This window comes from Melospiza melodia, chromosome 3 (assembly GCF_035770615.1).
Source record: "Melospiza melodia melodia isolate bMelMel2 chromosome 3, bMelMel2.pri, whole genome shotgun sequence".
NCBI classification, from domain to species: domain Eukaryota; kingdom Metazoa; phylum Chordata; class Aves; order Passeriformes; family Passerellidae; genus Melospiza; species Melospiza melodia.
Window position 1 is genome coordinate 136,254,209 of NC_086196.1, and position 23,564 is coordinate 136,277,772.

General features: G+C 50.7%; 2 protein-coding genes across 2 annotated transcripts; both read right to left on the bottom strand.

Moving 5' to 3' along the window:
• Positions 1–606: 606 nt before the first annotated feature.
• FDFT1 (farnesyl-diphosphate farnesyltransferase 1) lies at positions 607–14,927 on the bottom strand. Its single transcript, XM_063153166.1, has 8 exons — positions 14,788–14,927; positions 13,747–13,844; positions 9,837–10,020; positions 7,190–7,318; positions 6,589–6,780; positions 5,845–6,021; positions 5,476–5,628; positions 607–2,183 (listed from the first exon to the last, which is right to left on the bottom strand). The coding sequence occupies exons 1-8, from the start codon at positions 14,887–14,889 to the stop codon at positions 1,962–1,964; spliced, it is 1,257 nt and encodes a 418-aa protein (XP_063009236.1). The 5' UTR covers positions 14,890–14,927; the 3' UTR covers positions 607–1,961.
• A 1,851-nt stretch (positions 14,928–16,778) lies between these two features.
• Positions 16,779–20,001, bottom strand: NEIL2 (nei like DNA glycosylase 2). The gene is given in 4 exon segments (XM_063153544.1): positions 16,779–17,311; positions 17,659–17,855; positions 18,700–19,031; positions 19,765–20,001. Coding segments are annotated over 4 exon segments (984 nt in total). The 5' UTR covers positions 19,903–20,001; the 3' UTR covers positions 16,779–16,994.
• Positions 20,002–23,564: the final 3,563 nt, after the last annotated feature.

Genomic DNA, 23,564 nt, shown 5'->3' on the forward strand with positions numbered 1-23,564 from the left:
TCCAGCTCTCCTGGAGCCCCTTTAGGCCCTGGAAGGGGCTCTGAGCTCTCCCTGGATCCTTCTCCAGGGGAACACCCCCAGTTCCTCCAGCCTGGCTCCAGAGCAGAGGGGCTCCAGCCCTTGGAGCATCTCTGTGGCCTCCTCTGGGCTCTCTGAGCAGCTCCACATCCTCCTGATAGTGGAGGCAGCTCTGCCGGTGGGGTCTCACCTGAGAGGGACAGAATCCCCTCCCTTGTGCAGGTGTGGTCACTGCCAGCCCTGTCCTGTGGCCCTGCTGGTGACAGCTGCCCTTGGGATGGGGAAGCTGCTTCCACCCTGAGCAGAGAGCAGCCAGGACGTGTCCCCAGCATCCCTGAGGATGCACCAGGGCCCTGGAACACGGGCCTGCAGCCCAGGGCTGTGCCACCACTCCCTTCAAGGTGAATTTATAGACTCTCAGCTGTCCCTCTGGTTAATATTCTTCTGTCACACTGGGCTGTACTTTGATACTCAGTTGTCACCAAGGGAGCACTGGAGTTTTATGAGCTGAGGGCTTGTAACTTGTGGGGAAATTGCTGCTGGAAAAGAAATGACAGCTGAGAAAAAAAAGAAAAAGAGGACCCAGCATTTGTTTTCCAAAGAAAACTTTTAATTTCTACAAGACTGGAAGCTGCACAAAGAGAGCTACCACGAGTTTCTTTAGAACAACAGCTTAAATCTACACCAGGAACTGTGGAGTAGGGGCTCTCCTTCTGAGTAACAGCCTGACTAGGGCTTGGCCTTGCAAAGCCACCACCCTGCACCTGGCAGCTCTGTCCTAGACCAGGATTTCAGCTCTCCTTCCCTTCAGGACAGCAAAGCAGCATTTGAAGGGGGTGGGTAGGGACCTTGCAAACAAAAATCCACCCCAGGAGAATAGGACTTGCCTTCAGAGTGCCGTTTCCTCTTGTGAGGCCAGCCTGACCTGTTTGAAGACAGCAGTGGGAGCCTCCTGCAGCTCACACATCACTCTGACCCAGAGCCAGAGCCAAGTGGGTCAGGGAAACCTGCCCTGGTCACCCCCTGGTGGCTCCAGCCTTCCCAGCTCCTGGCAGGGATCACTCCTGGCTTCCAGGGTGAGCAAAGCCACCCTAAAAAAGCATCCCGTGAGGGACAGCAGGGTGCAAACCCTCCCTCCCCTGCCCTGCTCTGCCACCCATGCCCTGGGCTGGGTCAGTGCAGAGCCCAGAGCCTGCTGTGGGGCCAGGCCTGGGGTTATGAGCTCAGGGCTGTGCTGGCAGCTCCCTTCTCATTTTAACCATTTCCCCACTGCTGAAACAAGATCTGTGTCACTGCAGGGGCCATCTGTCCCAGCTGCACAGCTGCCTTTCAGCTGGGGGCACATTCAGGTGGACTGAGTACCTCACCTCTCATATATTTAACATTAAAAGGGCTCATTTCAGCATCCTTCAGCACAACAGAAATGTGGCTACAATCTGCCTGCTTCCAGGCTGCAGGATGTCAATCACTGAGGGCCAGAAAGTGGCCAGAGCTTTTTCCTTGGATAAGGAAGCACATTCCTCTCCCGGCTGAAGCAGCATCTTTCCAGCATGGAGCAGGCACCAGAGGTGAGGGAGAAGAGGCTGCTTAAGAAAGGGAGGCAAAACCTTCAGGGTTTTGCTCAGCTGTGAGCTGGAAAGATGCCTCAAATCTCAAGGAATAATAAAAATAAAAAACAAAAATAAAATCACCAGAAATATTCAGTTAAACAGGAAAGAATGGGGGAAAAAAACCACTCAACTCCAAACACTGAGACTCCAGTCAGCATTTGCAGACAGCAAGGGCAGTGAGGATGGAATCCAGCAGTGCCACACTGTCACCCCAGGGGCTGCAGCTCCCCAGTGTCCCATCCTTGTCACCATCCCAGTGGTGGGCCACCTCCACAACCGAGTGACCTCCTGCCACCCATCTGCCACCATCATCCCCCCACCCTGCGGTGCCCTTCAGTTGTCCCCTGCCTGCACGTACTCCTCGGTGGCCTTGGAGAGGGTGCTGAGGTACTGCCAGCTGAGGGCAGCCAGCAGCATGGCACAGGACAGGTAGATGGGCGAGTAGTGGTGGCGGGAGGCCATGGGGCCGGCGGGCAGGCTGGCGGCGCGGACGGCGGCGATCGCCTGCTGCGTCCTGCGGCACGAGGGGTCCGTGCTCGGCATCTTCTGGTAGATCTGCAGCAGGAGCAGGGAGGGAGGAGGAGTTAGGGCTCCTATTTATGTAAATAAATACCCTGTGTAGGGCTCTGTCATGGTTTTGACGCTGGCGCCAATGCCAGTGTCCCCCATGAAAATACATTCTCCCTGGTGTCTGCTGTGAGATGTGACCAGGAAAGCAGGCCCCCACTTAGAAATAAAGAAAAGAAAACTTTATGAATTAAACTACAACTGTATGTGAAAAGAAACACACTGAAAGAATGAAAACCTTCCAAAAACATTTCCTCCTCCCCTGTCATGGTTTGATGCTGGCGCCAATGCCAGTGCCCCCATGAAAATACATTCTCCCTGCTGCCTGCTGTGAGATGTGACCAGGAGTAGAGCAAAGCAGGCCCCCACTTAGAAATAAAGAAGAGAAAACTTTAGAAAACTATACATAGAGAAAACTTTACATATAGAAAACTGTATGTAGAAAGAAACACACTGAAAGAATGAAAACCTTCCAAAAACATTTCCTCCTCCCCTGTCATGGCTTGACGCTGGCGCCAATGCCAGTGCCCCCATGAAAATACATTCTCCCTGCTGCCTGCTGTGAGATGTGACCAGGAGTAGAGCAAAGCAGGCCCCCACTTAGAAATAAAGAAGAGAAAACTTTAGAAAACTATACATAGAGAAAACTTTACATATAGAAAACTGTATGTAGAAAGAAACACACTGAAAGAATGAAAACCTTCCAAAAACATTTCCTCCTCCCCTGTCATGGCTTGACGCTGGCGCCAATGCCAGTGCCCCCCATGAAAATACATTCTCCCTGGTGTCTGCTGTGAGATGTGACCAGGAATAGAGCAAAGCAGGCCCCCACTTAGAAATAAAGAAGAGAAAACTTTATTAACTAAGCTACAACTATATGTAAAAAGAAATACACAGGAAAAATGAAAACCTTCCAAAAACATTTCTTCCTCCTCCCCCCACCAAATTTCCAATACATCCATCCATCCCTCAGATCACCAACTCTCGGTCCATCACCACCCTTTAGATAATCAATTCTCAGTTCATCAAGGAGTGAGGAGTCCCCCTTGTGCCATAGGCTTCCCCTCCAAACACAGTTGAGACCTCTTGTGTTTCCTGTCACACATGGCACTGCCCAGAGATCATTGCATTCCTGACATCTTCCTTCCATGCCGAGTGCTCTCACCACTGTGCATGGACCAGAGCTGCTTCTAGGGTTCCCCTTTTAAGGATGCTTTGCCCAGTTCCAAAAAAGAGCACAGTCTCTCACTTTTGGGACACCTGTCCCCACCCAAATTTCACCCCCTGGGGCCAAGGGGTCTCAAGAACAGAGATCTTCTCCTCCACTGAAGATCAGGGCACCAACCACCACCCTCCTCATGTGTTGTCTCTGTTCATGCACTCCCATAATATCACTGCACTCTCAGCTCCAAGCCACTCCTTCCCCACCTAGATGCAGTCCCTGTATCATAGGAAACATGGTTCCGTCCATGGCTATACAAGAAAAGTCCAGCCAAAGGCCACTCCATCACCTCCTCCCACCTAAGATTCTTCTCCACTCTTCCGACATCCTTCACCTGCACGAACTTTCATCACATTTGCCCATTTCCTCCTCCATTTCATCTCTATCTCTCTTCTCATTCAGATCCAGGAGGATCACTACTTGTAAGGTTTCCATTATTCAAGAAAAGGGTTAAAATCTCAGTCTGCTCTCCCACGACTTCTCACCGTGCCCCCCCTGCACTCCCTCTTCCTCCTTCTCGGCTGGGCTGTGCTGCCAGCACATGCTATCAAATTTCAAGGTGGCACAGGGAGTTTAAGGGAGGAAAATGGGAGAGGGTTGAAGTTTTGAGGGCCAAGAGTGATGTTGGCAGTGGAGCGACATGAAGCAAGGGACAGCTGTTTGGGGTCAGGGCCTGTCACAGACATCCTTTATGAAAAATCCTTTCCTTAGGATTTTTCCTCCTGAGAAGCTGAGAGGCCTCAGGAACAAAATGTAAACATTGATTATCTGCTGCTGTGGAATGCAACAAGTGGATCTGTGATTGGTCTCATGTGGTTGTTTCTAATTAATGGCCAATCACAGTCAGCTGGCTTGGACTCTCTGTCCGAGCCACAAGCCTTTGTTATTCATTCATTCTTTTTCCATTCTTAGCTAGCCTACTGATGAAATCCTTTCTTCTATTCTTTTAGTATAGTTTTAATATAATATATATCATAACATAATAAATCAAGCCTTCTGAAACATGGAGTCAGATCCTCATCTCTTCCCACCGAACACAATCACAGGGGCCCATCCCTTTTCTACTTCTCTTGGGACGTGCACTAAGCCAAGCTGCCTCTTGAGGGCACCCCATGATGGGACATGGACCACATGGCTTTGGACACAATCCCTCAAGCCCCAGTGGTGTTACTGGGATCAGGGGTTCTCACCCTGCAATCCTCATTCACTGTCTGGAGGACGGCCGACCAGCCCACCTGAAACCAGTGGGAACATTCCTGCCTGGAACAGCCTCATCATCACCTGATTCTGTGGCATTTGGGGGTTTCTTCTCATGGCTTTCTGAGATACTCCTCTGCAGGAGTCTGAGCAAGGTGGGCTCAAGCAGAGACCCTCTCCTGGGTTAAAGCCCTGCAGTGTCACTGTCCCTTGCCATGGGATCAGCCAGTACACAAGGGCAGCTCTAATAACGCATGGTTTGGGGTCTCCCTGCTGCAGAAGTGTTTTTATTTAATAGCCTTCACTGGAATTGGGTTTTGGGAAAGGGAGTTGTTTTTTTCCCATTAAAGCACCCACCAGTTGACTTTCCATGTGAACTTTTAATCTCCACAGGACCCTGTGGAGTCAGGAGGAAGTCATAAGGTCCCCCTTGAGACACCTTTTCTCCAGGCTGAGCCCTTCCCCAGCTCCTTCAGCCCCACCTGGTGCTCCATTCCCTTCTCTGGACAGGCTCCAGCCCCTCAATGTCCTTTGTGTTATGAGAGACCCAGAACTGACCCCAGAATTAGCTCAAGGGGATGGGCACTGCCCTGGCCCTGCTGCTGGACACACTATTGCTGGTCCAGGCCAGGATGCCCCTGGCCCCAGTCCCTACTTCCCAATAGACACCCAGACCCAGGGAACATTCAAAGGAACACATCAAGCACAGTTTGGTTCAGACCAAAACCACATCAGGGTCATCACTCCCCACCACCACTGAGCCAAGGATAAAATTAACAGATTCCCACGTACTCCCAACTCCACTCCAAAAGCAGGGACAGGAACAGCCAGAAATGACTGAAACCAAACTGCTGAGCCTACCTCTTCCACATACTGGTACATGATGGCTTTGACAGCTTGGATGTTGGTGGCATCCATCATGAGGGTGACAGCCTGGCCCTTGCGGATCTTCACCACCCCCCTGAACACCTGCTGGTTGTTGTAGCAGGCAGCCAGCGTGGCAATGGCCATCACCTGAGGAGAGACAGCAACTTGCACTGCAAGGAACTTGCCAAAGAGCCACCCTGTCCAGAGTTACATCCTTGGAGTGGAGGCACAACCTCAACAACAGCAGAAACGGCAGGAGCCAAGAAAAAAGCAAAAAAAACAACAACACAGAACCTCCTCCACCTCCAGCTCCTCACCAGCTGGGCTGCAGAGGGTGAGGAACCACTTGGAAGCTCAGCTCACCTGGGGGATAGCGCAGAAGTTGAAGACACTTTGGTTTTTGAGGCGGGACAGGTAGGTGAGGACGTCGGGGACGTGGTGGAGGGCGTTGGTGATGAGCTCATTGAGGCACTGCACGGCCACGTCGATGTTCTCTGGCTTGGCAAGGTCTGAGAGCTTCTTGGCATATCTGCTCCAAACCTAAACACCAAGATAAGTGTTCCTGAGCTGGAGGGTGCATTGATGTCATCAGAGAGACAGCAGGTCTGGGAGAGCAACAAGAAGCACCAAAAACCCCCACACAACAGCCTTGGGGTAAAGAAAAGCAGGAAGGGCAGGCTGTGGGGATGTGACAGTGGCCTTGGTGCACACAAAGAGATGGTAAAGGAGGAGGATGAAACTCATCTCCACATCTTCCCTAGGGAGGGCAAGGAAAAGGTGAGTCACACATCAAGAAATGCCCTGTGAGACAGCTGAGCCACATGGAAAAGGGGGAGAAAAATTTTTGGATGTCATGTCAGGCACAGGCAAAGCTGATCCTGCTTTTTGGGAGCTTTTGGGTATCTCTGCCAGTCTTATCCTCCCTCATTCCTACAGAAAACCTAGCAGAGAGGAGAAACAGCTGCCTAAGTAGCTCTTGCAGTGTGTGGTGGCAACACCTTGTGCCCACATCTGTACCTAGAGAGCTGCAGACAGATGTCAGCCAGAACTGCCACTACCAAGAAGATGTACAGCCAACAGCAGCAATTTTATGAGGTTTTTCCTCACCTCTCTGGGCCAGAACTCCCTTCCCTCCATCTGGTCCTCCAGGTAGTCACGGATGATGTTGGTTTTCTGCAGGAAGAGGCCCATGGAGTTTGCCAGCTCTGTGTCCTGCCCCACGATGGAATCTTCCAGCTCTGATGCAGAGAAGAGACGGGAGAGGCCAATCCCCACCAGCCCAGCAACGTAGTGACAATACTGCCAACGAGGTGCCAAGTTGGGAAAGGAGGGAAAAAAAAAAAAAAAAAAAAAAAAAACAAGATAAAAGGAGCAGTTACAAAGAGCTGCCTGTTTGCCACAGTGAGTTTTACAAAAAGCAATTGAGAGTTCATTTGATGCAAGGTCTCCCTGGGATGTCTCAGCTTTCCAATGAAAACACTTTTTCCCAACAGGGATGGTCTGTCTACTCCTTTCATATAGACAAGGTGGGCCCTACCTGGAAGTGTTCAAAAAAACCTGTGGATGTGGCACTTGGGGACACAGTTCTGTGGTGGCCTTGGCAGTGCCGGTGGAATGGTTGGGCTTGGTGATCTCAGAGGGCTTTTCCAAACCTTAACTTCATGACCCTGCTCAAGCTCAGTCCATTCCTCAGTCTGGGCTCACTCACCTTGTCCCACTCATGCTGAGAATCCACCTTTTTCTCCAAGAACTCTGCCATCCCAACACCCATCTTATGACAAATATCTGAAATCACATCCTGGTAGACCTTGGACAGTTTTCTGAACTCCATGGAGATCTGTAGCGTGGTAAAAGCAGAAAGAGAGTGTTCAGGAAGGAAAAAAAAAAAAAACAAGCAGCACAGTTCAACATTTATTAACAAATCAGAAAAATACTGTTCAACAAATCAGAAAAATACTGTTTACCAGGCTCTAATCCTGGCCTGGCTGGAGATCTGGGACAACTCCCTCAACCTGAGCTGTTTCAAGGTCCTTGGAGCTCAGGCTTAGCCTGTTCCCAGTCTAAACAGGATGGTCTCTGGCAGGAGATCAGACACAGCAGAATCTCTGGGAAGGCTCTGTGGCCTTGGACTGGTATCATCTGGGAGCTGCAGGACAAAACCGGCTGCACTTGGTACACAGAGCTGTTTTCCTCTGTAATTTGAGAGCATTCCATCACACCAGCCATGGAAAAGACCTGTGGGAGGTTTCTGGTGCTCTGCTCTCCCCAGCCCTCTCCAGCTCTAGCTTCACACATTTGGCACAACTGGAAAGGCATCAAGTAGTGAGGGAAGTGAGAAATCCTTCTATTGCATGTCCAGTTAAGTGATGATGGAATTACAGAGTGGGTTGAGTTGGAAATGACCTTGAAGATCTTCTAGTTCCAACGCCCCTGCTATGGGCAGGGACACCTGCAGTGTCTCCATCACTCTCACACTGAAAAAAAATATTAAAAACTGCATCTTCCTTTTCCCAAAAATGTGGAGCATCATGTTTTACTGCGCTAAGCTTTATTCTCCATCACTGGGGGGCTGCAGCCAGCCCAGGGGTTTTGTGCAATAAGGGTTTGTCTGTAAAATAAATGTATTCACTCTGCTTCTGCCTCTGTGGCTTCAGTCCCCTTCCAAGGGGAGCACAGCCTGCAAATGCACCTCTAGGAAATATTATTAGAAGTTTTTCACTGTAAGGGTGGTGAGGCACTGGCAGAGCATGCCCAGAGAAGCTGTGAATGCCCCCCCAAAAAATTCAGGGATAGGGCTTGGAGTAGCCTGGTCTAGTGGAAGGTATCCCTGCCTTGGCAGGGGATGGGATGGGATGAGCTTTATGGTCCCACCACACCCAACAATTCCATAGTTCTACAATTTTATGATTACTAAAATTATTAAAATAGTACCTGAGCACTGGTTTATTTATTTTTTTAAATCTATTTTTATTTATTTATTTAAACATTTATTAAGACATTAAAAATTTATTTTAAATATTAAAACAATAGATATCAAAATATTAAGTTAAATTATATTTATTAGGATAATTATTAAAATATTCGTTTAAAATGTTAAAAAATTTAAAATCATACCTAAGCATGGATTGCCTCAAATAAATAACACATACACCAAGAGAGAACAGCAAAGTGCCACAAACACCTTCTCAAAAGCTCCTCTAAAGCCAAGCCACTGACTTACCTACTTTACCCACATTGTTGTTGCCAAGAATCCCAATACAGACATCTCCTATAGCACTCCACACTCCAAACCTGAGCATCAGAACTCCCAACACACCCCAGTTCCTCAAAGAACCACCCCATTCCCACTGCTAGGGAAAGCCTGAAAAGGGCAGAATAAATTAAAAATGGTAAAAACTTGAACAAAACAGAACATCCTCTGAAAATGAGATGCTCCTCACCAGAACTATTACATGTTTTTTCTTAAACAGAGCAAAGAAAAAAACCACTAAAAATCAGCTCAATAATAAAAAAAATCAACACAATCTTGTTACTAGTAACAGTGAGGGTGCTTTTTGTCTTGTATCACAGAGTTATGGAATGGTTTGGGTGGGAAGGGACCTTAAAGCTCATCTCATTCCACCCTCTGCCCTACCTGAGGGCAGGGACACCTCCCACTGTGCACACAGGTGTTACATTTACATTTTTTGAAAAATCTCTTTGTCTAAGATTTTTCTCTTGAGAAGCTGAAAAGCCTCAGAGAAAAAAAACCGCAGTAATTATCTTATTAACTTTTCTTTTGTTTTGCTTATATGAAATGTGTTTAAAGATTGTTTATTTACAAGTAATTGTTTTATTGGTTTCTGGTGCGAGTTGTTTTGACTCATTGGCCAATCAGTACTAAGCTGTGTTGAGACTGAAAGGAATCACGAGTTTTCATTATTATTGTTTTAGCATTCTATAAATATCCTTTCTGTATTCTATAGTATAATATAATATAATATAATGTAATATAATATAATCATAAATTAACCTTCTAAAAACATCAAGCCAAATTCATCATTCCTCCCTTCACCGGAACACGCCACAAATACAATTCACTGTGCTGGGTAACGACCCCAAATCTCTCTCCACAAGACAATGGTCATCTGCTCTTCCAGCAGAGGAGGCAAGAAGACACTTTCCAAGGGCTGGAACTTTTCCACAGCCAGATCCCCTCTGCCCCACATCATTGCACAATGTTGGAATTTCTCACCCCAGTTTGGCTCCCAGCCCCACAGGCAGGTGGTGGAGCCCTTGGGAAGCTCTGCAGGCACCACAAGGAGACAACCAGGCACCCAGAGGTGCCACCAGGAGCAAGGAGGAGGCTGCCTTACCGTTGGGAAGTCTTCCAGCACCTGCCTGTCCTTCTCCTTGCTCTCTGTGTACTTCCAGTCTGGCTGGTAGAGATGGGAGTGGAACTCGTGCAGCATCGGGACCTTGACATCCAAAGGGATGCTCATGTCATCCTCTACAGTGTCCAGGGCACGGAGAACCAGGTAGAATATACACACTGCATGGCTGGAAAGGGAGAAAAACCAGTAAACTTTTACTTGGGAGTGCCTGGGAGGCAGGACAACCAGCTGGGATTAACCACAGAGCCTTCAGCAGAGGCACTTTGAGCTCAGCGTGTCACACGGTGGCACTGCCAGGTGCCTTTGGAAGATACCAGCCAGGTTAGGAAATCCAGGATTTTCTCTCATGAGGAGAACTACAGCATGATTTTGGGGTTCCTAAGATGTATATCAGGGAACTACAGCATGATTTTGGGGTTTCTAAGATGTGTTTTTAGATGTGTACTTTCAGTCTGGCTGGTAGATTTGGGAGTGCAACTTGTGCAGCATCGGGACCATGACATCTAACGGGATGCTCATGTCATCCATAGGAATTCCAGGATTTTCCCTCGTGAGGAGAACTACAGCATGATTTTGGGGTTTCTAGGATGTGTATCAGAGAGGTACAGCATGATCTGGGGGTTTCTAAGATGTGCATCAGGGAAGGGTCAGGCCTGTGAGCTCCCTAAGCAGGGAAGATCCAACGCTGCAAGCAAGGCCAGCGCTCACCTGGACCCAGAGGACAGAGCCCAAAGTCAGCTTATTTGGAAAAGCAAATGTCAAATAGTGAAGGGGGGAAAAAACCAGGTGTGTTTTCCCCATCATTCCCTCTTCTCTGCACACTTTTTACCCTGTTGGGGTAAAATATTCCTGTCCTTTGTTGGGGGGGAATAAAGGGGTCACACTGTGCAACAGGAACATTAGGACTGGCAGAAGGAGCCAAAATCAGCCTGTATTTTGTATCTCCAGGAGCAAGACACTGGAGGCAGCCTATGTATCCCAATATCCCAGCAGGAAGCTGCTGGAGAGCCACCTCCCCTCCTGCTCCCACCACTCCTGCCTTCCCTATCCCTGCTTCCTTCCCCCTCCCTGCCTCCACATTTCTACAGCTGAAGAAAAAAAACCAAACAAACAAAACCAAGTCCTGATGGCAAGAAACGCTGTTTGCAACAGGATTTATATTAAATAATCCCCAAATCTCCATGAGCACAGGGATATATGCCAAGGAGAGGAGGCATGTATTAATTGTTTAACAAATGGAAAGTCGCTTGGTCTGCTTAAATGCTAATTACCAGGTGACAGTGTTGTACTCCTGTGCAAGCAGTGATTAATCATCCAGGGAAAACTGACTTGCTCTTAGAGCCAATACTGTCAAATTTGGCTTTTTTTCCTTGACTAGAACGGTATTCAACACCTCTGTCACACCACATGAGCAGCTCTCGTGCTCCTGTTCCTCTGCATGACTGAGTTTTTCCATTCCAGCCAGACTGTAAATGTTCATCCAACAGGATGCAAGTGCCCAAGGCTCCAATCTACTTCCAGGAGCCGCCAAGAAAGGCAGAGCAGAACCTGGAAATGCCATCCCAGAGGCACCTCTCACATGGGCATCATGCCCAGGGAAGAGCCAGCAGTAATTCCAGAACCCAGCACAGTTAAAACACTTATTTAACCCAAATTCTGCATCCAGACCTTGTCTGCCTCCCTAACTTCCATCACATACTGAATTTAGACCCATGGCACAAATGGAAGCAAAGAACAAGTCTGGATTTTCCAGAGCTCAAGCTCCCTCCTGCCCAGGTGAGGAGGTCTCCTCTCTCCTTGCCAGGACATAGAACCTGTGCTGGACCCTCAAGAACAGATCCTGAAGAGTTCCAGAGCCAGGCAGGAGCATGGAACTGGCAGCAGAGAGGCAGGAGCATCCCTCTTCTCCTCTCCATCACCAGCAGAGGAGCTATGAGCTTGGATCAGAATCTTTTCCTCCACCAGCAGTTATGATGCTGTTGGCTCAGCCATGGATGATATTGCAGTTTTGAGCCTCCCACCTTCCCAGAAACGCCCCAGCCATGGAGCAATGAGCTGGGAAGGGCTTTGGCCAGCAAAACAAGTGGTTTATGGGGCCAAAAAAAAAGGCCAGGAAAGAGGAACCAAACATTTCAGCTCAGCTACCAACACCCTGTCTGGCCAGGGAAGCACTGCCCCAAGCACTCCTCCAGAAGTTTCCCATTTTCCAGCAGCCCTTCTGGGATGCCTGTCTGTAACCACAGGGGCCCAGCTGAATTCCCTGATGGGGTCAACAACAATTCAAGCACTTTTTTTAATCCAGCAAAATTATTTCCTTCTGTAAGGCTGTGGCTCTGCCTATTTCTCTATCCTCCCTATTTTGTATTTCCCTTGTTTGTCCCTAAATCTTCTGGTGGAAATCCTTTGAAAATGAACCTCTCCTGATCCACTACTGAGCCAGCTGTAATCCAACCACCATCCCTGCCCAAGCTGGGTTACAAAGATCAGGCAAGAGCATTTTTAGGATGCCAGGCAGAAATTCTGTGCCCTGAAGGGCGATCCTCCTACAGGACTGCAGGGCAAGGATTAAATGACAATAAGCACCAAGAAAACTGCATAAGTTTGAGGCAAGTGCAGGGCAGACACATTGCTAACAGGTTTCACAGTGTTTTCTTAATTTTTTTTCTTAATTCCTGCACAGAAGAAGCATGGAAAATAAAAAACTTAATTCTTGGCCCTATTTGTACTTTTCCATGCAATTTCAGCCAAACCACTGAACTTCTCTGCCTTTCCTGTCTACCAGGCTGCAAACATCATTTCATAAACACTGGACACAGTTATGTGGCACCATCCAAAATGCCAAACCAGGGCTCAGAAACCCCACAGACCACACAGTGTTTGGGGTAGTGCCTGCAACTGCTCAGATCAGAGCCACCAGATGTGTCTGGAACAACTTCCAGAACCCCTAAATTTGATCATCAACCCATCTTGGGATTAACTGGGGATTTAAAAACTGAAATCAGTAATTGTCAAATGAATATAGGGAATTATATATGGAAAATAATTACATGGCATGAGGCTCCCTGGCCAGCTGAGCTTTATTTACATCCTCTGTTACTATTCCTGTCTGAAGCTTTTCTGCACAGGGCAGCAAAATCTGCACAGCAAAAAACGGGTGTGCAACAAACCCCCTGTGATAAATGCACAGGTTTTGAGGCAACTGCTTCCAAAAGCACCTCCCAGGCAAGATCCAGACCCTTGGTCAGCTCCAGGTTTTTCCTCACCTCCTCCCTCCAGCCTTTGTCCAGCTCAGCAGTGCCAGGACACATTCCCAGGGTGTCACACAGGGCACAGTGCCAGGCCCTGTGTTTAACAGCCTGCTGGCCAGGAGGCTCAGCCCAGAGACACAGTTTGGGGAGGGATGTGATGCAGAGGGGGGATGTGGCACAGCCAGATGGGACGTGAAAATCCCCACGTCCTGCTGCACGGGGTGGGGCTGGGCTGAGTGAGCCCAGTCAGCTCCTGATGGGAGAGGGAGCGTGTCCCAGCATCTCCACCAGAGAAAAATGCAATTTGGGGGTAGGTACTGCATGGGCTCAGCTCTGGTATTGGGGGGCATCACACCCACCAGCTCCTAGAGAGACCTGAAACTGGGAAGCCACTAAGTTCCCTGGGATGCCCAGTGTTGGGGTGGCATTGTACCACTCAGGGAGGAGATTTATCCCCACCACCACCTCCATCACCACCTCTCAGGGAGGAGATTTACCCCCACCATCACCAAGGGGTTCGAGGGGAAAGTTGCACCCACCCCCTCCCGAAGATCCCCAGCATTGGGATGTCACCCCACACACCAGCCCCCAAAAACCCGCCTTGCCGGCGGTCACCGCACCCCTCCCCGGTGTCCCCCGCTCACCGCAGCTCTCCATCCAGAGCCTGGATGACGGCGGCGAAGCTGCGGCTGGTCTGGTTGAGGTACCGGTAGCAGGTTCGGAGGCCACATCCCAGCGAGTCCTGAGGGCAGAGCGGGCCGGGGGCCGCGGGTTGGAACCGGGGGGCGGCAGCGGGCGGCGGGGCCGGGGGGGCTCCGCACCGCTGCTGCTGTCCCCGCCGCTGTCCCGCTGCCCGCGGGGGTTTCCGCGGCGGGGACAGCGTCAGTGTCCGCCGGAGCACGGACACGGCCCGGGAGCCGGCCGCCATGGGGGCGGCAGCATTGGGGGGCTGCGGCCGCTCCGCTCCGCCCCAGGCCCGAAACCCGCCCCTTAACCCGCCCCGTGCCGCGGCCGGACACGCTGCCATGTACGGACAGCGCCGGGGCCGTGCGATGAACGGAGAGCCGGGGATGCGCGCAGGGCACCGGCAGCGAGCAGTGCAAGGGACGATCGGAGATAGGGGGATGAATGCGGGTATGGGCAATGAGAAATGTATGGGAAGCCTGAGATGCTCGGAGTCAGTGGGATGCTGGCAGGATACCGGCACTGAGCAATGCAAGGGATGGCTGGAGCTGCGGGATGCTCCGGTAGCACCGGGGCTCTGCGATGTCCGGCACCGAACAATGCAAGGGATGCTCGGAGCCAGTGGGAAGCTCGCAGGGTACCGGCACCGGGCAAAGCAGGGATGCTTGGAGCTGGTGGGATGCACCAATGCACAGGGTGCCCGGAACCGGTGGAATGCCCGGAACCGGTAGGATGCACACACGGTAGGAGCAATGCAATAGGATGCCCGGAGCCGGTACAACCGGGAAGCACCGAGGCGCACACAAGGCGCATAAAGCCGGGCAAAGTCCTATACAAGCTGGATATGGGATGGTCACCCATGGCAACACCGTATCCGCGCCCGGACATGACAGTGCCTCCCACCTCCTCCTCCTCCTCCCGCGCCCCGCTCCCCACCGGGAGCACCGCGCACCGGCGACAGCGAAGCGCTTCCCGCCGTCCGCGCATCCCTGGCCGCTCACCGTGTCCATCCGCGGCATGACGGCGCGGTAGCCGCCCATCTTGAAGCGGAGCAGGTTGTAGATGTCCTCGGGGTGGCCCAGCCATTTCCGTAGCAGCTCCATGGGGGCCGCGCTCAGACCCCGCCGCCGCCGCCGCGCGCTCCCGCCGCCCCCCCCACCCGCCGCTTAACCGGGCACGGGCGGGGCCGCTCCAGCCCCGCCCCGCAGCCAATCACAGCGCTCGGCACATCGCTCGGTGGGGCGGGCACGGCGCCGATTGGCGAAGGCGCGCTCGCACCAGGGCAGCGCCAGCCAATAGGGAAGCGTCGGGACTGGTGTGACGGCCGGCGGCGGGCGCTGATTGGCTGAGGCGCGTGTCGGCACAGGCGGAGCGGGAAGGAGTCGGCGGCCCCGAACCCCCTCGTATGAGCGTGAGGGGAGCGGAGCCGCTATGGAGGTGCGGGAGGGTTGGCGTGGGAAGGGGGCGTGAAAAACCTTCCAGTTCCAACCCCCTGTCATGGCAGGGACCCCTTCCACTATCCCAGGTTGCTCTAAGCCCCGTCCAGCCTGGCCTCGGACACTTCCAGGGGTTCCATCCCAGCTCCCACCTCCTCCTCACAGGGAGGAATTCCTTCCCCGTATCCCATCTAACACCGTGCTTTGGCAGTAGGAAGCCATCCCCCCTTGTCCAAAGTCCTTTTCCAGCCCTCCTGAGCCCCTTTAGGCACTGAAAGGGGCTCTGAGATCTCCCTGGAGCCTTCTCCCAGCTGGGCACCCCCAGCTCTGAGCCTGCCTCCATCACAGAGGGGCTCCAGCCATTAGAGCACCTCCATGGCCTCCTCTGGACTCGCTTCCAGAGTCCACACCCTGTGCTGAGAACCCAACACATACCCAGCTCCATCCTCATATCCTTCAAAGTGCAGGATTCAGCTTCTGGGGTTCTTTTTTGTTAGTGGTTTTCTTCCAGAACTTGGGCTTTGATTATCATTGTAGGTCCCTTCCAATTCAGGTTATTCTATGATTCTTTGTTTTGGACAGGCACTTGGCCAACACTCTGCAGAAGGGACATTAACCACCTTCCTTGGTTCCATAACCCCATTAATTCGTTTATTCAGCAATCCCATAACCTGCAACCACTCTCGAAGGTGTTGCAGTTCCCAGGGGAGAGGCTGTGCAAGCAGCCTTGCCTAGGAAGCAGCTGCCTACAGCAGAGGTGTTTACCTCCAGCATTCCCAGCTGATTTGCAATCTATCTTTAAATCCAGTTCCCATTAATGAGACCACTTACACAGCTAAGGAAAATCACTGGTACCATCCTCAACAGGCTGCTGTTAACCAATTTCAGGCAGCTGGAATTTCCATGTACACCCCAGTTTTTAACCAAGAAACGGCCAGAAAGGACACACTTGAGATGAACATCACTGATTCTAATTACAGCTTTTATTGTTTTGCTCAAGTCAGCAACTTATTATTAAAATAAACTCAAATCCAGGGAGAGAGGACAGCAGCAGTTCCCACCTGGTGTACAGAGACAGCTCTATTTCCAAACCTTTCTGCTTTCAGGTTTCCTTGGAGATCCTGAGTTTTATGCAACACTGCCACACACTGTAATTTTTTTTTTTTTTAATTTTTACAGCAAGATCTGGAATTGGCAGTTTGCCACAAAGCTGAAACCTGCAGGTGCAGAGATGAGCTCCACCAAGCACTGCTGATGTATATTTTGTACAAGCTGATGTGGAAGGAGGAGGGAGCTGTTCCTGCCAGATTACGTGGGAGCAGCTCCTCATGTTTAACCACACCCAGTCACAGCCCAGCACACAGGTATTCAGCTCCAAACAGAGGCTGGATTATTTAATTCCTAATTAATCAAGCTGCTTAGGCAGAGGGATATCCTCTGTTTTGCTGACTCCTCCAGGGTCAAGGGACAGGGTCACCAGACCACAGCAATCCCCTGCTCTACCCTTTACACTTCCCATCCACTCCCACCTGAATGGGGTGACCAATGCACCTCAGACCTGGTCAAACTCTTTACACTATGACAAAAAAAAAAAACCATGGACAGCCACTTTTTCCTTTCTGCAGCCACTCAGAGGACCTGGGACCTCCACTGAGCACTTAACTCTGCCAACTCCCTAAGGACCAAACTCAACAGCCTAAAAGAAACCACAGAGACCTTCTAGGACAACGAGGAGCATGGATCAGAAACCACCCAGCACCCTGCAGGACAGATCACCCAGTGACTGGGGAAGGGTCCCCATCCCCTGGCAGCAGCTCAGGCTGGCACTGAGGGCACCACCACGTCAGTCTCTTGAAGCCATCCAAGGGTCCAAAAGTGCCCTTCATCAGGGGATGTCCCAGGGGACACTGCTCCTTCTGGTACACCTGGGGGTGCAGCCCTTGGCCACACAGTTTGTTGTGCAGCCACTCAGAGCTGAACTGAAGGGCGCAGTCCAGGAGATACTCCAGATCTGAGAGAGCCAAGAGGGAGCCTGGTGTTAAAGGGTGGATCCTGGCCAGGTACAGGATCTCGTTCTTGATGATGTTCCCTGGGAGGGGTCAGAAACAAGGAGACAGTAAGGATATTTCCAATCAAGGTAATGCAGGCTGCTGGCTCTAACTTGTGATTTCTGCCTCAAGGAGCACAGCCAGCAACACCACTCCCTGTACCAGCAGTGGCATCCAAAAGGTAGACTTAGAGCTGAGATTCAACTGGAAGAGGTTCGCTTCCCTCTACTGTTGTTACAGACCTTGAAGATGACCACATGCCCTCAGCTGGATCAACCAGAAACTCTTAAACTAAAGAGAAAACCACCTAGACATGCACTTCTGCATCTGTGGACATCCCACCCACCTTCCTCCATTTCTCCTTCTGCCCCCATTCCCTGGAACTCACCCAGCCCTGAAAAATATCTTTGGTCTAGGAGGGTGTAGCAGACAGGATTGGGTGCACGGAGGGCACGCAGCGCCTGGCCTCGGTGGAATTCCACAGACAAGATGTCAGAAGCAGGATCAGCCCTGGGAGAGGAGCACTAGAGCATCCGGCAGTTGTAGAAAACAAGGAAGCCTCCACTCTCAAAGTGCAGAACCAGCCTGGGAGAAGCAGAGAAGTTGGATTTTCTCATCAGAAACATCTCTGAACTACTTGTTATACTCTGCAGCTGGCCACTGTCTCAAGGCAAGGCGGCATCTTTAACTACTGCAGCCACGAAGCTTGGTGGTGAACCCACACAGCTGGTGGGAAGTTTTTCCTGCTGCTGCCCTGTGACCCTGGTTGACAAAGCCTTCAGCAGGCCAGTCCATGAATCAGAGAAATGGATGTTTAAATGATCACAAAAAAATGTGTCTAAAAATACTTGCATAGAAATAAAGTCATCCTTCAAAAAAATCACAGAATCATAGAATGTTTCGGGTTGGAAGAGAACTCAAAGATCATCTTGAGCCACCCTCTGCCATGGGCAGGGACACCTTCCCCCACCCCAGGTTGCTCCAAGCCTGCCCTTGGAAACTTCCAGAGCAGCCACAGCTTCTCTGGGAAGCTGTTCCCCCTTGCTCTGTACAATTCCAGTGGGATACAGGACACAAACCACAGCCATGGTTTCAATTCACTGCTGCCCTTTACAGCATCACTCCAGCCTGTGATTGCAGGTGTATGAGATGTTTGTTATTTATCTAAGACTTTTTAAAAAACACCTAACTGGGAGAAACCGGCATTTTTAGGGCATGATTCAGCCTGGCATCCTAAAAATTCTCTCTTCAAGATAAAAATCTTAGCAGAGCTGGTACTAAAATCCCCAGACAACTGCATCCTACAATTCCACTGTGGATTCTCTGGTTCAACACACCCCACATTCACTCATGCCTTAAAAATTATCAGAGAAAATCAAGGCTGAGAGCATTCCCACATAGATTTGCTTTGGGAGACTAGAGGAAATACCTGGGCACAGGATCCTTCCAGTCCCCCCTTTTGTTGGCTCTGCTTGCCCTCGAGAACTCGTTTGCGCGGACGCTGCCGAACATGCCAAAGTGGATGCGCAGCCAATTGCCCCGACCCTCTGCTGCCTCTGGGGCTTCAGATCTTGAGTTCTGGGCTTCCTGCAGCTCATCATCCTGGGAATGGGGATGTGGAACACCAGCCTGTCCCTGCTGTCCCTGAGCAGGACAGTGTGCCCCACAAGCAGCCTCTCTTTGCAGCGCTGTCTCTTCTGCAGTTGGCCCAATGGGACCTTCAGCTGCCACAAATGCCAGGTACAAGTTCTTCCCATGAACCTGAGAAAAGAGCTGGGATGTGCTGATGATCCATAAAGGATCATAACATTCTAGAAAGACTGGGTTCAAATGGACCTTAAAGCTCATCTCATTCTAAGCCCCCACCCATGGGCAAGAACAACCTCCACCAGACCAGGTTGCTCAGCCCTCATCCAACCTGATTTTGAACACTTCCAGGGATAAAACCTCTGACTGTTTCCATACAAGTGACTTATTTTCTACAACCTCTATTAGAGGGCACATCAGCCCACTCAGAACATGGGATGCATCATCATCCAAGCCATTCCCATCAGAGCTGGGGTCATCCTTGCAGATTCCTTTCTTTGCCTGCCTGAAGCACAAGGTGTTTGGATGCCACTCAATTCTGAATCCCTCACAGGGATTCCCATCAGGGGTTTGAAATTGGTCATCATCACTTCTGATTCCTCTTCCCACTTTGTGCTGGGCACATTTTGTGTTTTAATTTTGCTCCACACCTTTAATCAGAGGTGAGGCTGCACCAGGGTTTGGCCAGTCGGGTCCAAATCATCATCTGGAGGTGTGAGGCCAGTGAAGCCCCAGCAGGACTGACCCAGTGTGACTTCTGACAAGTAGCCACAGCACAGACATCTCAACTTAGCCAGGTGAAACCCTCAGGGAAACATTCACAGGTTCTGCACCTTCTGTCACCCAGGTGTGGGACAATGGTGATTTCTGCCCTCAGACTTGTCATGGATCTGTAAATTCAACTCACCTGGGAGTCCTGGAGCCTCAGGGCATTCAGGTCATTGACACTGAGCTTCCTGCTGCTTCCCCCCACCTTGGCCACCACTTGTCCCACAAAAGGGGAGGTCAGCAGCTGGAACTTCCTCACTGAAGGGCCCTCTGGCATCTCCAGCAGCTGCAGGGGGATTAGCAGGTCCTTGTCACACTCTGCCCTAGACTTGAAGGGAAGCTGCAACTGAGAAATACACAAAACATTCTCCTCATTTTCCTCCTTAAGTTCCTGTGGTAAAATCTATGAAGATAAATGGGACCAAGGAGGAGGATGAGTTCTCATCCTAGTGGATATATATAATTTAATCTAACACAGCCCTGTATAACATACTCCAATGGCAGATTTCATGCTGCAAGTAGGAATTTGGCCTGGGGAATCTTTCAAAGTCCTTTTTTTCCTGGGGCAGTGGGAGGTTTCCCTGCCCACATCACTGGGAATGGAAGTAGATGATCTTTAAGTTCCCTTCAACCCATTCCATTCTGTAATTTTGTGATTAGTGACCCGGAACCAGCACAGGCCAGTGACCCATCTTTTTCCCCATACACCACAGGAAGTGCTGCTCCCATGGAAAGATCAGCCCTGGAATTAGAACATCCCCACCCCTGGCTTTACCCACTGCTTGCCCCACTGACTGCAATGGCATGGAACCAGTTGGGGAGCATTCCTGCACTCTGCTAAGAGGCTCTGGGAGCAGAAGGCTCTGGATGAGGGGGAGATGAGGCAGCACCATCCTGCAGCTCCTTCCAGGAAGTCACACCAATACATGAGGAGTTATTTCTGGCATGAAGCCCCAGTTCCTTGCAGTTCTTCTGAGGACTCCTGCTGGCTGTGGGTGTACAAGGAAAACTCAGCTTGGCTTGGCTTTCATCCCACAGTGCCAGTTTTCCCTGCAGACTAATCCCAGAGACCAGCACTGATCAGAGGCTCAGCTTCAAGCTCCACAGCACTCAGTGCAGGGCTCTGAGGCACCTGGCACAGCTCTGAGACCGCTTGATGAGAAAATTAACAGCAATCCTGGGGCCCCCCACCAGAAGAGCCATTCCCACCTCATGCCAGCCATTCCTGTGCTGCAGCACAAACCAAATCCCTTTTGGAAGGCCTCAAGAGGAAAACATGTTAGGGAACATTAATTTAATGTCTTAGATCCAGGTACAGATATTACATCAAAACTAGATTTAGCAAGGGTAAAAGACAGAGCTTTAGTCCTCTGCCTTCAAGGGCATGTGATGATTATTCACAGGCCTGCTCCAGCTTTATTGAAAAAATCTGCGTATTACATTGATCAAGAGACAGCTAAAGAGATGTTGCTGCTGCCAGAGGCACCAGCAGCAGTGTGGATCCCTGGAAACAGCTGGGCACAAGGAGCCTGCCCTGGCTGTCCAGGCACTGGCTTCACAGATTGAGTGCCAGGACAGCCCTGTGAGCCCCGAGCTCACATCCCAGGGAAGTTCATCACCTGCTGAGCTCTGCCTGCTGCTAAGTCAGCTCTCCACAGCTCCTTGGAAGTGCTGGGAGCTCTCTAAGGTGTTAATGCTCACACTGCCCCAGCTGTAGCCTGTCTGACAGCAAAGGAATACTCCTCCTCAAAAGGAAAAACTGCCCTGCTCCCCACCACATCAGAAACACCAGCATCTGCCATCCTTATCCCTTGTACTGGATTCCCTTATCTCCATGTACCTCCTTATTTCACATTTTTACTCTAGATCCATTTCAGTCTCATCCACAGCACTCCCCCCTCCAAGGAGGAAGAGGAGGAAAACCATCCCCAGCCCTCTGCAGGGCACGACACCCATCTCACCATGAGCATGGTACCTGAGCTGGTGCCTCTGCAGCTCTGGGGCAGGCAGCCAGGCCTCCAGGACAAACCCTCCCCCTGTATGGGCTCATTCCCATCCTTGTGCCCAGACAAAGGCCCAGCACCCACAGCAGAACAGAGCAAGGACAAGCTCAGGCAGCTCACCCCAGCTCTGCCTGCAGCCAGGGATTGCAGGAAGGCTCCCTGTGACCTTACAGCCCTGGGCAAGGCTCCTGCAGGGACTTCAAGGCACAGCTCTGACCCTCCACATGCAGTCAGGGGGGTGCAGAGCTCTCTATCTTCTCACATTCAACCAAGCATCATTTTGCCGACACCATCAGAAAACAGGCATTGATTTCCCATCCCATTCTCACCCACACCACCCCAGGGCAGTGCAGGCGCCCCCTGCTTTTCCCCCAAGCTCCACATTCCTGCATCCAGCTCTCATCCACTGCTCTCCCCATGCCCACCGTGTGCATCCATTTGGGGAGCGGGCCGGGCAGCCTTCCCCCCACTACTTCATTACCTCTCCTTTACTCCTCACAGCCCTTCCTCTATCTCTACCCACTCTCAACAGGACTGGGTACAGCCAAAGCCCTTCCACCCACTTCTTTATAAGGGAGGAAGATCCTCCCTCCCCTCCCCAAAGAGCAGGGGACCTCCCCAGTTGGCTGCTGGGGGAGCGATGGGCGGGTTCCAGGTGCTGATCTCACTCACCCCACCAGCTGTACCGGTTTGGAAACTGGTTGGACTGGGGAGGAAGCTGGGCAGTACCTGGCAGGGTGATTGGGTGCTCAGAGCAGGGCTGTGCCCCTGCACAGTGGGAGGTGGCTCAGCACATTTTAAAAACAAGTGATTGGCGTTTTTCACAGCACAGCCCTGGTTGACAGCCTGATTTCAGCTCCCGGCTGTTGTCTCTGAGTTCAGCTGGAAGCACTCAGGCTGAACAAGGCCTGCCGAGTAAAATTCAGTGAGAAGACCAAACATCGGAATCATGATGGTTTTTAAGTGTCCTCAAGGGTTTTTTCCCTCTCTGCTGTGTTCAGGGGCTTTTCCTCATTTATTTTAAAATCATAGTCACAGACTGGTTTGGGTTGGAAGGGACCGTAGGGATCATGCAGTTCCACCTCTCTGCCATGGGCAGGGACACCTTCTACTAGACCAGGTTGCTCCAAGCCCTGCCCAGCCTGGCTTTGACTTACTCCAGGCTGGGTCTGTCACCCCTGAGTTTTTCATCCTGTGCTGGCTGTCCCAAATCCTATGTATAGGATTGTAGGATTGTATAGCCTCTGTGTGGCTCAACATTGATTTTCCTGCAATGACTCATTGCTTGGGAATTTCCAGGCAATTAATTTACCAAAGATTTTTGTTCTCGTTAATAACCTAATATTTATTAAATAGGAATTTTTATATAGGACAAGGAGTAATGGGTGCAAGTTGAAGGAAGGGAAATTTAGATTAGATATTAGGAAGAAATTATTAACTTGGAGAATGGTCAGAAATTATTAACTTTGAGACACTGGAACAGGCTGCCAAAGGTGGTTGAGCTGCCCCATCCCTGGAAGTGTCAAAGGCCAGGTTCAATAAGGCCTTGAACAGACTGGTCTAGTGGAAGTTGTCCCTGCTCATGGCAGGGGGAGGGACTAGGTGAGCTTTAAGGTTCCTTCCAACATCTTCACATTTTATGATTTCAGTAAACATTTTCACCATGAGGATGGTCAGACACTGAACAGGAACCCAAAGAGGTGGTGAGGTTTCCATCTTGGGGTATGTTCAAAACTTGACTGAACAGAGCTCTGAGAAATCTTATCTCATCTTTTCTGATTTTAAATTCCCTGTAATTTTTTCATTGTGAGCTCTCTAGGACAGGACCCACTTCACCATTTCTTCTCCAGGTGCATTTCATGTTTTCAGTATTTCATCATTTACCCCCTGCCCTCTCCAAGAAGCCTATGAGGGTAGACAGAATCAAGCAGAAACC